The sequence below is a fragment of the Arachis ipaensis genome, chromosome B10, assembly GCF_059453495.1.
Source record: "Arachis ipaensis isolate K30076 ecotype BB chromosome B10, ASM5945349v1, whole genome shotgun sequence".
NCBI lineage: Eukaryota > Viridiplantae > Streptophyta > Magnoliopsida > Fabales > Fabaceae > Arachis > Arachis ipaensis.
The window spans coordinates 31752508-31771196 of record NC_142435.1 but is presented as its reverse complement, the minus strand read 5'-3'; the positions used below and the strand labels follow the sequence as shown (position 1 = coordinate 31771196).

The following is an 18689-nucleotide window of genomic DNA, read 5'->3' as shown; positions in this document are numbered from 1 at the left end:
GTAGCAGTGATACTTGTCCATGACAGATTATGCATCAAAGACACGTCATCCCAATAGTTTCTAAGTTAAGACATTTGTTAATGAGCATGTATGTGGTAGATCACACAAAAACATTTCAGTAGATAGGAAGTGAGTTATTGAGCAGTTGGAAGAAAAGCTTAGAGACCAACCTACATTAAAGTTTGGTGAGGCTAAGGCATGGTTTAGGAGGGAGTTTAATGTCCATGTCCATCTCAAAAAAATTCAGAAGGCAATGAAAAAGGCTAAAGAGATCAATGAAGGATGCGAGCAAGAGCAGTATGTGATGTTAAGAGATTATATGTTGATATTGATGAAGACAAATCCAGGTGGCACAATTAGCATAGGTTTAACTCCAATGCCAGACTCCACACCCTTGTTTAGGAGGATGTATATTTGCTTGAATGCAACCAGGAAAGAATTTTTGTTGGGGTGCAAGCCTTTCATTGCTTTGGATGGGACTTTTCTAAAGGGGTACTATGGAAGACAGTTGTTAACAACGGTGGGACAGGATACCGATAATCATCTTTTTCCCATTGGGTATGCTGTCGTGGATGCAAAATACTAGAAGTGGTTCCTTATACTTCTCCATGAAAATTTGGGGGATTATAAAGTACATGGCTGAAATTTTATGTCAGATCAACAGAAAGTACATAACTATGATTTGTCTAATTAATGTCATCTATGTCGTGGGTGCATTTAATAATTGTATATTATTTGCAGGGTCTAATCCCTGCTATAAGAAAAGTGATGCCAGGGGTGCATCATCGCTTTTGCTTGATGCATTTACAAAAGAATTTCACAAAGACACTAAAGGACAAGCAGATGAAGGGTACTGTTTGGGAGTGTACAAAGGCAACAACAGAGTAACAATTCAAAGCAGCCATGGACAGGGTGAAATGAGTTAACACACATGCTTGGGAGTATTTGAACAGGCTTGACCCAAAATCATGGACGAAGTCTCACTTCAGTGAGTGGCCAAAAGTTGACAGTATAACAAACAACAACTGTGAGGTCTTTAATGAAAAAATTGTGAAATTCATAGATAAACCAATAATAACTATGTTGGAGGATGTTAGGAGCTATGTCATGAGGGTTATGGCTTGAAATAAAAAGAGTTTGATGGGCTATGTTAGTGAAGTTGCTCCTGTTCAACTTAGTAGATTAGAGAAAAAAAAAAGGAAGAGAGCAACAAATGGACTCCCTATTAGGCAGTTGATGATGCAGATGAGATCTATGAAGTTGAGAAATGGTCCACCAGAGTGATTGTGAACCTAGGCCAAAGAACATTGATGAGCGGATAATTTATACCCTTTTTGACATTATTTTTACATAGTTTTTAGTATGTTTTAGCTACTTTTTATTATATTTTTATTATTTTTTATGCAAAAATTACATTTCTGGACTTTACTATGAGTTTGTGTGTTTTTCTATAATTTCAGGTATTTTCTAGCTGAAATTGAGGGATCTGAGCAAAAGTCTGATTCAGAGGCTGAGAAAGGACTACAGATGCTGTTGGATTCTGACCCTCCTGCACTTGAAGTGAATTTTCTGGAGATACAGAAGCCCAATTGATGCGCTCTCAATTGCGTTGGAAAGTAGACATCTTGGGCTTTCCAGCGATATATAATAGTTCATACTTTTCCCAACATTTGATGGCCCAAACTGGCGTAAAACGCCAGCCAGAGACCCTTTTCTGGCGTAAAACACCAGAACTGGCACCAAAGCTGGAGTTAAACGCCCAAACTGGTATCCAAGCTGGCGTTTAACTCTATAAATGGCCTATGCACGTGTAAAACTCAATGCTCAGCCCAAGCACACACCAAGTGGGCCCCGGAAGTGGAATTCTGCATTATCTGCACTTAGTTACTTATTTTCTGTAATCCCTAGTAACTAGTTTAGTATGAATAAAACTATTAACTTTTGAATCGTATCATCTTTGGACTTGGAGGCTGGCCTCACGGCCATGCCTAGACCTTTTTCTCTTATGTATTTTCTACAGTTGAGTTTATACACCTCATAGATTAAGGTGCGGAGCTCTGCTGTTCTTCATGAATTAATGCAAATACTATTGTTTCTCTTTCAATTCACGCTTACTTCTTCTCCAAGATATACTCTCGTACTTAATTCAGTTAAGTCAGAATGAAGGGGTGACCCGTGACAATCACCCACTATCTTCGTTACTTGCTTAGCCAAGATCCGCGTGCCTGACAACCACAAGCGGTCTACATGATGTTCAACGTAGTCACTGGACGATAGCCGGAGTATCTTCTCTTGGGTCTCTAATATACGGACCGAGTCCATGAGATTAGAACCTTCGTGGTATAGGCTAGAACCAATTGGCAGCATTCTTGAGATCCGGAAAGTCTAAACCTTGTTTGTGGTATTCCGAGTAGGATCTGGAAAGGGATGACTCTGACGAGCTTCAAACTAGCAAATGTTGGGCGTAGTAACAGTGTGCAAAAGGATAGAGAGATCCTATTCCGACACTAGTGAGAACCGACAGATGATTAGCCGTGCGGTAGCTGTACTTGGTATTTTTCATCCGAGACGAGAAATCCGACAGTTGATTAGCCGTGCAGAAATCGTACCTGGTATTTTTCATCCGAGAGGATCATACAGCTTGCCATGGAAGGGAGCACGCATGATTGGATGAAGACAATAGGAAAGCAGAGGTTCAGAAGCAACAAAGCATCTCCAAACGCTTATCTGAAATTCCCACCGATGAATTACATAAGTATCTTTATTTTATTTTATGTTTTATTTATCTTTTAATTATCAAAACCTCATAACCATTTGAATCCGCCTGACTAAGATTTACAGGATGAGCATAGCTTGCTTCAAGCTGACAATCTCCATGGGATCGACCCTTACTCACGTAAGGTATTACTTGGACGACCCAGTGCACTTGCTGGTTAGTTGCGCGGAGTTGTGAAAAGTGTGATCACAATTCCGTGCACCAAGTTTTTGGTGCCGTTGCCGGAGATTGTTCGAGGGACAACTGACGGTTCATCTTGTTGCTTAGATTGGGTAATTTTATTTTATGTTTAAGCCTTTTATTTTTAATTTCGAAAAAAAAAATTTGTGTTTTCGAAAAAAATCATTCAAAAATTTTTAAGAATGAATTCTAGAGCTTCATGAGATATGTTGAAACCTAGCTGGCTGTTAAGCCATGTCTAATCTTTTGGACTGAGGTTTTTCTATTGTAGAAAGGACATGTCTGTATTTGTTATGCTAAAGCTTGGCTGGCCATTTGGCCATGTCTAATTCTTTTGGACCGAAGCTTTAGACTAACATTGCATGAGCCTTTGGATTCTTAAATCTGACATTGTTATTTACAATGTTTTACTAAAGCTTGGCTGGCCATTGGCTATGTCTAATTCTTTTGGACTGGAGCTTTAGATTAACATTACATAAATCTTGGAATTCTTATTAAAAATTTTGAATTTCTTTATTTTCTTCTTCCAAAATAATTTTGAAAAAATACAAAAAAAATTAATAAAATCATAAAACCAAAAAAATTTTGTATTTCTTGTTTGAGTCTAGTGTCAAATTTTAAGTTTTGTGTCAATTGCATATTGTTAATTTTTTTAAATTTTCGAATGTTCATGCATTATGTTCTTCATTGATCTTCAAGTTGTTCTTGATGATTTTCCTTGTTTGATCTTTAAATTTTCTTGTTTTGTGTCGTTTCTTGTTTTTCTTGTGCATTTTCGAATTCATTGTGTTTAAAAGTCAAAAATTTTTAAGTTTGGTGTCTTGCATGTTTTTCTTTTCTTAAAATTTTTCAAAAATATGTTCTTGATGTTCATCATGATCTTCAAAGTGTTCTTGGTGTTCATCTTGACATTAAATGTGTTCTTGCATGCATTATTTGTTTTGATCTTAAATTCTTATGTCTTGTGTCATTTTATTGTTTTTCTCTTTCTTCATTAATTCAAAAAAATAAAAAATAATATCTTTTCCTTATTTTACTCATAAATTTCGAAATTTTGGGTTGACTTAGTCAAAAAGTTTTAAAATTTAGTTGTTTCTTGTTAGTCAAGTCAAAATTTTAATTTAAAAATTTTATCTTTTCAAATCTTTTTCAAAAATCAAATCTTTTTTATTTTTCTTCTTAATATTTTCGAATTTCTTAAATAAATTTTTCAAAATCTTTTTCTTATTTTTATTTCATATTTTCAAAAACTTTACTAACAATTAATGTTTTGATTCAAAAATTTCAAGTTTGTTATTTTCTTGTTAAGAAATGTTCAATCTTTAAATTCTAGAATCATATCTTTTAGTTTCTTGTTAGTCAAGTCATCAACTTTAATTTTAAAAATCAAATATTTTTAATTTTTTTTCAAATTCTTTTTCAAAATAAATTTCAATCATATCTTTTTCAAAATTTAATTTCAAAATCTTTTTCTAACTTCTTATCTTTTCAAAATTTATTTTCAAATCTTTTTCAATTAACTACTTGACTTATTGTTTGATTTTAAAAGTTTACTATTTCTTATCTTTTCAAAACCACCTAACTACTTTTCTCTCTCATTAATTTTGAAAACTAACTAACAAATTTTTCAAAAATCTTTTTAATTAATTAAATTATTTAGTTTTCAATTTGCTTTTATTTCTTTTCTTAAATTTCGAATTCTAACTTAATTAATTAAATAAAAATAAAAAATATTTTCCTTTCTCTCTTCTTAAAATTTGAATACTCTCTCTCTCATCTCTTTCTATTTATTTATTTATTTACTAACACTTCTCTTCTACTCATGATTAGAACCCTCTCCATCTCTCTGTGTTTGAATTCCTCTTATTCTCTCTCTACCTCATTCTTCTATTCTTCTATTCTTCTACTGACATAAAAGAATCTCTATACTGTGACACAGAGGATTCCTCTTCTTTTCTGTTCTCTTCTTTTTCATATGAGCAGGAACAGGGATAAAGACATCCTTGTTGAATCTGATCCTGAACCTGAAAGGACTCTGAAGAGGAAACTAAGAGAAGCTAAAGCACAACACTCTGGAGAGGACCTTACAGAAATTTTCGAAAAAGAAGCAGACATGGCAGCCGAACCCAACAACAATGGTGGAGATGCAAGAAAGATGCTTGGTGACTTTACTGCACCATCTTCCGACTTCTATGGAAGAAGCATCTCAATTCCTGCAATTGGAGCAAACAACTTTGAGCTTAAGCCTCAATTAGTTTCTCTAATGCAGCAGAATTGCAAGTTTCATGGACTTCCATTGGAAGATCCTCATCAGTTCTTAGCTGAATTCTTGAAAATCTGTGACACTGTTAAGACCAATGGGGTTAATCCCGAGGTCTACAGACTTATGTTTTTCCCCTTTGCTGTAAGAGACAGAGCTAGGATATGGTTGGACTCACAACCTAAAGAAAGCATGAACTCTTGGAAAAAGTTGGTCAATGCTTTCTTGGCCAAATTCTTTCCACCTCAAAAGATGAGCAAGCTTAGAGTTGAAGTCCAAACCTTCAGACAGAAGGAAGGTGAATCCCTCTTTGAAGCTTGGAAAAGATATAAGCAATTGATCAGAAGGTGTCCTTCTGACATGCTTTCAGAATGGAGCATCTTATGTATATTCTATGATGGTCTGTCTGAATTGTCCAAGATGTCATTGGACCACTCTGCTGGTGGATCTCTTCATCTGAAGAAAACTCCTGCAGAAGCCCAGGAACTCATTGAGATGGTTGCAAATAACCAGTTCATGTGTATTTCTGAAAGAAATCCTGTGAATAATGGGATGACTCAGAAGAAAGGAGTTCTTGAGATTGATACTCTGAATGCCATATTGGCTCAGAATAAAATATTGACTCAGCAAGTCAATATGATTTCTCAGAATCTGACTAAAATGCAAGCTGCATCCGGCAGTACTAAAGAAGCTTCCTCTGAAGGAGAATCTTATGACCCTGAGAATCCTGGAATGGAAGAAGTGAATTACATGGGAGAATCCTAGGGAAACACTTACAATCCTTCATGGAGGAATCATCCTAACTTCTCATGGAAGGATCAGCAGAAGCCTAATCAAGGCTTCAATAATAATAATGGTGGGAGAAATAGGTTTGGCAATAGCAAGCTTTTTCTATCATCTTCTCAGCAATAGACAGAGAATTCTAAGCAGAGCCCCTCTGACTTAGCAACCATAGTCTCTGATCTATATAAGACCACTGTCAGTTTCATGACTGAAACAAAATCCTCCATCAGAAATTTGGAGGCACAAGTGGGTCAGCTGAGTAAAAGAGTTACTGAAATCCCTCCTAGTACTCTCCCAAGCAATACAGAAGAGAATCCAAAGAGAGAGTGTGATGAGCGGATAATTTATACGCTTTTTGGCATTGTTTTTAGTATGTTTTTAGTTTATTTTAATTAGTTTTTATTATATTTTTATTAGTTTTTATTTAAAAATCACATTTCTGGAATTTACTATGAGTTTGTGTATTTTTCTGTGATTTCAGGTATTTTCTGGCTGAAATTGAGGGACCTGAGCAAAAATCTGATTCAGAGGCTGAAAAGGACTGCAGATGCTGTTGGATTTTGACCTCCCTGCACTCGAAGTGGATTTTCTGGAGCTACAAAAGCCCAATTCGCGCGCTCTTAATTGCGTTGGAAAGTAGACATCCTGGGCTTTTCATCAATATATAATAGTTCATACTTTGCTCGAGATTTGATGGCCCAAACCGGCGTTCAAAGTCAGCTCAAGAATTCCCAGCGTTAAACGCCGGAACTGGCACCAAAGTGGGAGTTAAACGCCCAAACTGGCACAAAAGCTGGCGTTTAACTCCAAGAAAAGTCTCTACACGAAAATGCTTCAATGCTCAGCCCAAGCACACACCAAGTGGGCCCGGAAGTGGATATTTACGTCATTTACTCATTTTTGTAAATCTTAAGCTACTAGTTCTCTATAAATAGGACCTTTTGCTATTGTATCTTTGGGGATCAGAGTCTAATCTTTGAGTAGTCCTATGCTATCTTAGATCATGGGGCTGGCCTCATGGCCATGCCTAGACCTTGTTCTTATGTATTTTCAACGGTGAAATTTCTACACACCATAGATTAAGGTGTGGAGCTCTGCTGTACCTCGAGTATCAATGCAATTACTATTGTTCTTCTATTCAATTCAGCTTGTTCTTGTTCCAAGATATCACTTGTTCTTCAACTTGATGAATGTGATGATCTGTGACACTCATCATCATTCTCACCTATGAACGTGTGCCTGACAACCACCTCTGTTCTACCTTCGATTGAGTGTTTATCTCTTGGATTCTTTAATCAGAATCTTCGTGGTATAAGCTAGAATTGATGGCGGCATTCTTGAGAATCCGGAAGGTCTAAACCTTGTCTGTGGTATTCTGAGTAGGATTCAAGGATTGAATGACTGTGACGAGCTTCAAACTCGTGATTGTGGGGCGTTAGTGACAGACGCAAAAGAATCACTGGATTCTATTCCGACATGATCGAGAACTGACAGATGAATAGCCGTGCTGTGACAGAGTGCGTTGAACATTTTCACTGAGAGGACGGGATTGTAGCCATTGACAACGGTGATGCCCAACATACAGCTTGCCATGGAAAGGAGTAAGAAGGATTGGATGAAGACAGTAGGAAAGCAGAGAGACGGAAGGGACAAAGCATCTCCATACGCTTATCTAAAATTCTCACCAATGAATTACATAAGTATCTCTATCTTTATTTTATGTTTTATTTATCTTTTAATCATTCATCATCCATAACCATTTGAATCCGCCTGACTGAGATTTACAAGATGACCATAGCTTGCTTCATACCAACAATCTCCGTGGGATCGACCCTTACTCGCGTAAGGTTTATTACTTGGACGACCCAGTGCACTTGCTGGTTAGTTGTGTGGAATTGTGACAAAGAGTTGAGATATCAATTGAGCGTACCATGTTGATGGCGCCATTGATGATCACAATTTCGTGCACCAAGTTTTTGGCGCCGTTGCCGGGGATTGTTCAAGTTTGGACAACTGACGGTTCATCTTGTTGTTTAGATTAGGTACTTTTTCTTTTTATTTTTCGAAAAATTTTTCAAAAATACAAAAAGATTTTCTATTTTTTTCTTCAGAGTTTTTAAGAATGAACTCTAGAGTTTTCATGATGATCTGTTGAAGTCTGGCTAGCTGTGAAGCCATGTCTAATCTTATTGGACCGAGGTTTCAACTTATCATCACAAGAGCTTGTTGATTTCTATCAATTTTGCTGTTGTTAGCAATGATCTGCTAAAGCTTGGCTAGCCATTGGCCATGTCTAGTATTTTGGACCGGAGCTTTCATTGAAAGCTTGGCTGGCTAGTAAGCCATGTCTAATTCCTGGACTGGAGTCTTAGACTAGCATTGCAATGATTCCTGGAATTCTTATTAAAAATTTTGAATCCCTTCTATTTTCTTTTCCACTCAAGTTTCGAAAATCACAAAAAAATTTTAAAACCATAAAAATCAAAAATATTTTATGTTTCTTGTTTGAGTCTAGTATCAATTTTTAAGTTTGGTGTCAATTGCATGTTTTTATTCTTCTTGCATTTTTCGAATACATGCATTATTGTTCTTCATTGATCTTCAAGTTGTTCTTGATGATTTCATTGCTCTGATCTTTAAATTCTCTTGTTTAGTGTATTTTGTTATTTTTCATATGCATTTTTACATTGTTATAGTCCTTAGTATACAAACATTTAAGTTTGGTGTCTTGCATGCATTGTTTATTTGATCTTAGTTGCATTTTTATTGTTTCTCATCATCGAAAATTCAAAAATATTTTTAAAACTATGTCTTTTCAAGTCAATAATACAAAAAATTGAAGATTCAAAACATACAGCAGAGGAATCACACAGAAAAAGCTGGGTGTTCAAAACGCCCAGTGAAGAAGGAAAACTGGCGTTTAAACGCCAGCCAGGGTACCTGGCTGGGCATTTAACGCCCAAAAAGGTAGAAATTTGGGCGTTAAATGCCAGAATGGGCACCATTCTGGGCGTTTAACGCCAAGATGACACAAGAGGGAAGATTTTGTTTTTAATGCACATTTTTTTTTCAAGTTTTCATAATTTTTCAAAATCAAATCTTTTTCAAATCATATCTTTTCAATCATATATTTTTCAAAATCAATTTCTTTCCATTTTCAAAAATATTTGCTAACAATTAATGATTTGATTCAACATTTTAAGTATGTTGCCTTTTCTGTTGAAAAAGGTTTAATGTTTGGATCATATATTTTCTTGTTAGCCAAGTCATTAATTTCAAAATCAAATCTTTTTAATTTGTTTTTCAATCATATCTTTTTAAAACCATAACTTTTCAATCATATCTTCTTAATCACATCTTTTTCAAAATAGTTTTCAATCATATCTTTTTGATTTCTAATTTCAAAAATCTTTTTTTTTTCAAAAATCACTTTATTTCTTTCCCAACTTCAAATTTCGAAAATCATTCATCAAGTTTTCAAAATTTTCTTTTAATTATTTCAAAATCTTTTTAATTTATTTTCGAAAATTCTTCCCCTCTTCTCACATCCTTCTATTTAAGGACTAACACTCCTCCACTATCAATAATTCGAACTCTATCCCTCTTGATAAGTTCGAATTCTTCTCTTTCTACCTCTTCCTTCTATTCTTCTTTTCCTCTGACACCTCAAGGAATCTCTATACTATCATATAGAGGATTCCATATTTTCTTGCTCTCTTCTCTTTCATATGAGCAGGAGCAAAGACAAAGTGTTGAGGCTGATTCTGAACCTGAAAGGACCTTAAAGTGAAAGCTAAGAGAAGCTAAGGCACAACTCTCTGTAGAGGACCTAACAGAAATCTTCAAACTAGAAGAAGACATGGCAGCCGAAAACAACAACAATGCCAACAATGCAAGGAAGGTGCTGGGTGACTTTACTGCACCTACTCCCAACTTCTATGGGAGAAGCATCTCTATCCCTGCCATTGGAGCAAACAATTTTGAGCTTAAGCCTCAATTAGTTTCTCTAATGCAACAGAATTGCAAGTTTCATGGACTTCCATTGGAAGATCCTCATCAATTTTTGGCTGAATTCCTGCAAATCTGTGACACTGTCAAGACCAATGGGGTTGACCCTGAGGTCTACAGACTTATGCTATTCCCTTTTGCTGTGAGAGACAGAGCTAGGATATGGTTGGATTCACAACCTAAAGAAAGCCTGAACTCTTGGGAAAAGCTAGTCAATGCCTTCTTGGCAAAGTTCTTTCCACCTCAAAAATTGAGTAAGCTTAGAGTGGAAGTCCAAATCTTCAGACAGAAGGAAGGTGAATCCCTCTATGAAGCTTAGGAGAGATACAAGCAATTGATCAGAAGGTGCCCTTCTAACATGCTTTCAGAATGGAGCATCATAGAAATCTTCTATGATGGTCTATCTGAACTATCCAAGATGTCATTGGATAGCTTTGCTGGAGGATCTCTTCATCTGAAGAAGACGCCTGCAGAAGCTCAAGAACTCATTGAAATGATTGCAAATAACCAATTCATGTACACCTCTGAAAGGAATCATGTGAATAGTGGGACAAGTCAGAAGAAAGGAGTTCTTGAGATTGACACTCTGAATGCCATATTGGCTCAGAACAAAATATTGACTCAGCAAGTCAATATGATTTCTCAAAGTCTGTCTGGAATGCAAGCTGCACCGGGCAGTACTAAGGACGCTTCATCTGAAGAAGAAGCTTATGATCCTGAGAACCCATCTATGGAAGAGGTGAATTACATGGGAGAACCCTATGGAAACACCTACAATCCTTCATGGAGAAATCATCCCAATCTCTCATGGAAGGATCAACAGAGGCCTCAACAAGGCTTCAATAACAATAATGGTGGAAGAAACAGGTTTAGCAATGGCAAACCTTTTCCATCATCTTCTCAGCAGCAGACAGAGAATTCTAAGCAGAACCACTCTGACTTAGCAACCATGGTCTCTGATCTAATTAAAACCACTCAGAGTTTCATGACTGAAACAAGGTCCTCCATTAGAAATTTGGAGGCACAAATGGGTCAGCTGAGCAAGAAAGTTACTGAACTCCCTCCTAGTACTCTTCCAAGCAATACAGAAGAGAACCCAAAAGGAGAGTGCAAGACCATAAATACAATCAACTTGGCCAAATTTGGAGAGGAGGAAGAGGCAGTGATCGCCACTGAGGAAGACCTTAATGGACGTCCACTGGCCTCCAATGAGTTCCCTAATGAGGAACCATGGGAATCTGAGGCTCATAATGAGACCATAGAGATTCCATTGGATTTACTTCTGCCATTCAGGAGCTCTGATGAGTATTCTTCCTCTGAAGAGGGTGAAGATGTTACTGAAGAGCAAGTTGCTAAGTACCTTGGAGCAATCATGAAGCTAAATGACAAGTTATTTGGTAATGAGACGTGGGAGGATGAACCCCCTTTGCTCACCAAAGAACTGGATGACTTGACTAGGCAGAGACTACCTCAAAAGAGACAGGATCCTGGGAAGTTCTCAATACCTTGTACCATAGGCACCATGACCTTTGAGAAGGCTTTGTATGACCTAGGGTTAAGTGTAAACCTCATGCCTCTCTCTCTAATGGAGAAGCTAGGGATCCTTGAGGTACAAGCTGCAAGAATTTCACTAGAGATGGCAGACAATTCAAGAAAACAAGCTTATGGACTTGTAGAGGATGTCTTGGTAAAGGTTGGAGACCACTACATCCCTGCTGATTTTATAGTCCTAGAGACTGGGAAGTGCATGGATGAATCTATCATCCTTGGCAGACCCTTCCTAGCCACAGCAAAAGCTGTGATTGATGTTGACAGAGGAGAATTGATCATTCAAGTGAATGAAGAATCCCTTGTGTTTAAGGCTCAAGGATATCCCTCTGTAACCATGGAGAGGAAGCATGAAGAGCTTCTCTCAAAACAGAGTCAAACAGAGCCCCACAGTCAAACTCTAAGTTTGGTGTTGGGAGGCCACAACCAAACTCTAAGTTTGGTGTTGAACCCCCACATTCAAACTCTAAGTTTGGTGTTGGGAGGTTCCAACATTGCTCTGAACATCTGTGAGGCTCCATGAGAGCCCACTGTCAAGCTACTGACATTAAAGAAGCGCTTGTTGGGAGGCAACCCAATGTTATATCTATCTATTTTCCATTGTTATTTTATGTTTTCTGTAGGTTGATGATCATGTGAAGTCATAAAAACAGTTGAAAAAGCAAAAACAGAATGAAAAATAGAGAAAAAAACAGCACACCCTGGAGGAAAAGCTTGTTGGCGTTTAAACGCCAGTAAGGCCAGCAAATGGGCGTTTAACGCCCAGTCTGGCACCATTCTGGGCGTTTAACGCCAGAAAGGGGCACCAGACTGGCGTTTAATGCCAAGAATGGGCAAGGAGCTGGCGTTAAACGCCAGAAAAGGACAGCAGCTCGGCGTTTAACGCCAGAATTGGCAGAAAGGGCGTTTTTGCACGCCACCTGGTGCAGGGATGAGCTATCCTTGACACCTCAGGATCTGTGGACCCCACAGGATCCCCACCTACCCTACCACTCTCTTTCTTCTTCACCCATTCACCAATCACCTCAATACCTCTTCCCAAAAATCCCTCACCTATCAATTCCCACCATCCTCTTCACCACTCACATCCACCCTTCATAAAACCCCACCTACCTCACCATCTAAATTCAAACCACTTTCCCTCCCAAATCCACCCATAATAGCCGAACCCTACACCCCTCTCAACTCCTATATAAACCTATCTTCACTCCTTCATTTTCACACAACCTCAACACCACTTCTCCCCCTTGGCCGAACCACAAAGCCTCCTCCATCTCCTCCATTTTTCTTCTTCTTCTACTCTTCTCTTTCTTCTTTTGCTCGAGGACGAGCAAACCTTCTAAGTTTGGTGTGGTAAAAGCATTGCTTTTTGTTTTTCCATAACCATTTATGGCACCTAAGGCCGGAGAAACCTCTAGAAAGAGGAAAGGAAAGGCAAAAGCTTTCACCTCCGAGTCATGGGAGATGGAGAGATTCATCTCAAGGGTGCATCAAGACCACTTCTATGAAGTTGTGGCCAAGAAGAAGGTGATCCCCGAGGTCCCTTTTAAACTCAAAAAGAATGAGTATCCAGAGATCTGACATGAGATCCGAAGAAGAGGTTGGGAAGTTCTTACCAACCCCATTCAACAAGTCGGGATCTTAATGGTTCAAGAGTTCTATGCCAATGCATGGATCACCAAGAACCATGATCAAAGTGTGAACCCGGACCCAAAGAAGTGGCTTACAATGGTTCGGGGGAAACGCTTAGACTTTAGTCCGGAAAATGTAAGGTTGGCATTCAACTTGCCCATGATGCAAGGAGATGAACACCCCTACACTAGAAGGGTCAACTTTGATCAAAGGTTGGACCAAGTCCTCATAGACATTTGTGAAAAGGGCGCCCAATGGAAGAGAGATTCAAGAGGAAAGCTGGTTCATTTAAGAAGGCATGACCTCAAGCCCGTGGCTAGGGGATGGTTGGAGTTTATCCAACGTTCAATCATTCCCACTAGCAACCGGTCCGAAGCTACTATAGACCGGGCCATCATGATTCATAGCATCATGATTGGAGAGAAAGTAGAAGTTCATGAGGTTATATCCCAAGAACTCTATAAGGTGGCGGACAAGTCCTCTACCTCGGCAAGATTAGCCTTCCCTCATCTCATTTGTCACCTCTGTAATTCAGTTGGAATTAACATAGAGGGAGACATCTTCATTGATGAGGACAAGCCCATCACTAAGAAAAGGATGGAGCAAACAAGAGATCCCACTCATGGAAAAGAGCATGAGGAAATTCATCATCATGAAATCCCTGAGATGCCTCAAGGGATGTATTTTCCTCCACAAAACTATTGGGAGCAAATCAACACCTCCCTAGGAGAATTAAGTTCCAACATGGGACAACTAAGGGTGGAGCACCAAGAGCATTCCATCCTCCTCCATGAAATTAGAGAAGATCAAAGAACCATGAGAGAGGAGCAACAAAGGCAAGGAAGAGACATTGAGGAGCTCAAGCACTCCATAAGATCTTCAAGAGGAAGAACAAGCCGCCATCACTAAGGTGGACCCGTTCTTTAATTTTCTTGTTCTTTACTTTCCTATTTTTCGAATTTTTTTATGCTTATGTTTATCTATGTTTGTGTCTTATGATCATTAGTGTCTTAGTGTCTATGCCTTAAAGCTATGAGTGTCCTATGAATCCATCACCTTTCTTAAAAGAAAAATGTTTTTAATTGAAAAAGAAAAAGAAGTGCATGAATTTCAAATTTTAAAACAGTTTAATTATCTTGATGTGGTGGCAATGCTATTGTTTTTCTGAATGAATGCTTGAACAGTGCATATTTTTGAATTTGATTGTTTATGAATGTTAAAATTGTTGGCTCTTGAAACAATGAAAGGAAAAGGAGAAATGTTATCTGATGATCTGAAAAATCATAAAATTGATTCTTGAAGCAAGAAAAAGCAGTGAAAGGCTTGCAGAAAAAAAAAAGATATATGCGAAAAAAAAGAAGAAAGAAAAAGAAAAGCAAGAAGAAAAAGCCAATACCCCTTTAAACCAAAAGGCAAGGGTGATAAAAAGGATCCAAGGCTTTGAGCATCAGTGGATAGGAGGGCCCACAGGAATAAAATCCTGGCCTAAGCGGCTAAACCAAGCTGTCCCTAACCATGTGCTTGTGGCGTGAAGGTGTCAAGTGAAAACTTGAGACTGAGCAGTTAAAGTCGAGGTCCAAAGCAAAAAGAAGAGTGTGCTTAAGAACCCTGGACACCTCAAATTGGGGACTCTAGCAAAGCTGAGTCACAATCTGAAAAGGTTCACCCAGTTATGTGTCTGTGGCATTTATGTATCCGGTGGTAATACTGGAAAACAAAGTGTTTAGGGCCACAGCCAAGACTCATAAAGTAGCTGTGTTCAAGAATCAACATACTTAACTGGGAGAGTCAGTAACACTATCTGGATTCTGAGTTCCTATAGATGCCAATCATTCTGAACTTCAAAGGATAAAGTGAGATGCCAAAACTGTTCAGAAGCAAAAAGCTAATAGCCCCGCTCATCTAATTAAGACTGATCTTCATAGATGTTTTTGGAATTCATTGTATATTCTCTTCTTTTTATCCTATTTTGATTTTCAGTTGCTTGGGGACAAGCAACAATTTAAGTTTGGTGTTGTGATGAGCGGATAATTTATACGCTTTTTGGCATTGTTTTTAGTATGTTTTTAGTTTATTTTAATTAGTTTTTATAATATTTTTATTAGTTTTTATTTAAAAATCTCATTTCTGGACTTTACTATGAGTTTGTGTATTTTTCTGTGATTTCAGGTATTTTCTGGCTGAAATTGAGGGTCCTGAGCAAAAATCTGATTCAGAGGCTGAAAAGGACTGCAGATACTGTTGGATTCTGACCTTCCTGCACTCGAAGTGGATTTTTTGGAGCTACAGAAGCCCAATTGGCGCGCTCTCAATTGCGTTGGAAAGTAGACATCCTGGGCTTTCCAGAAATATATAATAGTCCATACTTTGCCCGAGATTTGATGGCCCAAACCGGCGTTCAAATTCAGCTCAAGAATTCCCAGCGTTAAACGCCAGAACTGGCACCAAAGTGGGAGTTAAACGCCCAAACTGAAACAAAAGCTGGCGTTTAACTCTAGGAAAAGTCTCTACACGAAAATGCTTCAATGCTCAGCCCAAACACACACCAAGTGGGCCCGGAAGTGGATATTTACGTCATTTACTCATTTTTGTAAATCTTAAGCTACTAGTTCTCTATAAATAGGACCTTTTGCTATTGTATCTTTGGGGATCAGAGTCTAATCTTTGAGTAGTCCTATGCTATCTTAGATCATGGGGCTGGCCTCATGGCCATGCCTAGACCTTGTTCTTATGTATTTTCAACGGTGAAATTTCTACACACCATAGATTAAGGTGTGGAGCTCTGCTGTACCTCGAGTATCAATGTAATTACTATTGTTCTTCTATTCAATTCAGCTTGTTCTTGTTCCAAGATATCACTTGTTCTTCAACTTGATGAATGTGATGATCCGTGACACTCATCATCATTCTCACCTATGAACGTGTGCCTGACAACCTCCTCCGTTCTACCTTCGATTGAGTGTTTATCTCTTGGATTCCTTAATCAGAATCTTCGTGGTATAAGCTAGAATTGATGGTGGCATTCTTGAGAATCCGGAAGGTCTAAACCTTGTCTGTGGTATTCTGAGTAGGATTCAAGGATTGAATGACTGTGACGAGCTTCAAACTCGTGATTGTGGGGCGTTAGTGACAGACGCAAAAGAATCACTGGATTCTATTCCGACATGATCGAGAACCGACAGATGAATAGCCGTGCTGTGACAGAGTGCGTTGAACATTTTCACTGAGAGGACGGAATTGTAGCCATTGACAACGGTGATGCCCAACATACAGCTTGCCATGGAAAGGAGTAAGAAGGATTGGATGAAGACAGTAGGAAAGCAGAGAGACGGAAGGGACAAAGCATCTCCATACGCTTATCTGAAATTCTCACCAATGAATTACATAAGTATCTCTATCTTTATTTTTTGTTTTATTTATCTTTTAATCATTCATCATCCATAACCATTTGAATCTGCCTGACTGAGATTTACAAGATGACCATAGCTTGCTTCATACCAACAATCTCCGTGGGATCGACCCTTACTCGCGTAAGGTTTATTACTTGGACGACCCAGTGCACTTGCTGGTTAGTTGTGCGGAATTGTGACAAAGAGTTGAGATATCAATTGAGCGTACCATATTGATGGTGCCATTGATGATCACAATTTCGTGCACTAGAGTGAAAGGCTATCAATATACCCAAAGTGGCCGAACCTATAGAGGAGGAAGAGGCAGTGATTTCCAGTGAGGAAGACCTCAATAGACGTCCACTGACTACTAAGGAGTTCCCTAATGAGGAACCAAAGGAATCTGAGGCTCATACAGAGACAATAGAGATTCCACTGAACTTACTGTTGCCATTCATGAGCTCTGATGATTATTCTTCCTCTGAAGAGGATGAAGATATTGTTGAAGAGCAAGTTGCTCAGTATCTAGGAGCAATCATGAAGCTGAATGCCAATTTATTTGGTACTGAGACTTGGGAAGATGAACCTCCATTGCTCATCAATGAACTGAATGCTTTGGTTCAACTAAAATTACCTCAGAAGAAATCAGATCCCGAAAAGTTCTTAATACCTTGTACCATTGGCACCATGACCTTTGAGAAGGCTCTGTCTGACTTGGGGTCAGGTATAAACCTCATGCCACTCTCTATGATGGAGAAACTAGGGATCTTTGAGGTTAAGCTGCAAGAATCTCACTAGAGATGGCAGACAAATCAAGGAAACTGGCTTATGGACTTGTAGAGGATGTCTTAGTGAAGGTTGAAGACCTGTACATCCCTGCTGATTTCATAATCCTAGACACTGGGAAGGAAGAGGATGAATCCATTATCCTTGGAAGACCCTTCCTAGCCACAGCAAGAGCTGTGATTGATGTGGACAGAGGAGAGTTAGTCCTTCAATTGAATGAGGACTACCTTGTGTTTAAGGCTCAAGGATCTTCTTCTGTAACCATGGAGAAGAAGCATGAAAAGCTTCTCTCAATACAGAGTCAAAAAGACCCCCCACACTCAACTTCTAAGTTTGGTGTTGGGAGGCCACCATTAAGCTTTGAGTCTCTGTGAAGCTCTCTAAGAGCTCACTGTCAAGCTATTGACATTAAAGAAGTGCTTATTGGGAGGCAACCCAATGTTATTTAATTATATTTAATTTTATAGACACTTATTTTCCATTGTCATGTTATATTTTCTTTAGGTAGATGATCATGTGGAGTCACAAAAATAACTACAGAATTAAAGCAGAATCAAAAGCAGCATCAAAAATAGCACACCCTGGATGACAGGCTTAAACGCCAGTAAGGATAGCAGAATGGGCATTTAACGCCCAGTCTGGCAGTATTCTAGGCATTAAACGCCAGAATTGGCAGACAAACTGGTGTTTAACGCCAAAAAAGGGTGTCTGGCTGGCGTTAAACGCCAGAATTGGCAGACAGACTGGCGTTTAACGCCAAAAAAGGGTGTCTGGTTGGCGTTAAATGCCAGAAAAGGTAATAGAGATGGCGTTAAACGCCAGAAATGGCACACAGAGGGCGTTTAAACGCCAGAAAGGTGCAGGGACCAGAATTCCTTAACACCTCAGGATCTGTGGACCCCACAGGATCCCCACCTACCCCACCTCTCTTTTTCTCCTCTTCACACCTTTCCATAACACTCTTTCCCAAATATCCTTGACCAATCACATCAACACCTATTCCCCAAACACCATTCACCTATCAAATCCTACCCTCTTCCCCATAATCTCTTCACCACTCATATCCATCCACTATTCCCCAAAACCCATCATAAAATCCCACCTACCTCACCATTCAAATTCAAAACATTTCCCTCCCAAACCCAACCCCTTCATAAACGACTTCCCTCTCTCTCTTACCCTATCGATACCCCTCCTTACCACCTTCAATTTCACACATCATAAACACTTACAACCCCCCTTGGGCAAATCCAAAGCACCCCTCTATCTTCTCCATTTCTTCTTCTTCTCCTCCTTTCTTTCTTCTTTTGCTCGAGGACGAGCAAAA

At 38.7% G+C, this 18689-nt stretch overlaps 1 protein-coding gene and 1 non-coding gene across 2 annotated transcripts in view; one reads left to right on the top strand and one right to left on the bottom strand.

Annotated features, from left to right (window-relative positions):
• The first annotated feature begins 253 nt into the window (after positions 1 to 253).
• Positions 254 to 18689, top strand: part of LOC110268180 (uncharacterized) — a 38239-nt gene continuing 19803 nt past the window's right edge. The window contains exons 1-4 of the mRNA XM_088490736.1: positions 254 to 558; positions 657 to 667; positions 742 to 850; positions 954 to 1032. Of these exons, the coding sequence (XP_088346862.1) occupies positions 254 to 558; positions 657 to 667; positions 742 to 850; positions 954 to 1032 (504 nt within the window). The remainder of the gene's footprint in view (positions 559 to 656; positions 668 to 741; positions 851 to 953; positions 1033 to 18689) is intronic.
• Positions 10264 to 10371, bottom strand: LOC148579597 (small nucleolar RNA R71). The gene has a single exon (XR_015894992.1). It is a non-coding gene; the product is annotated as a small nucleolar RNA R71 (small nucleolar RNA).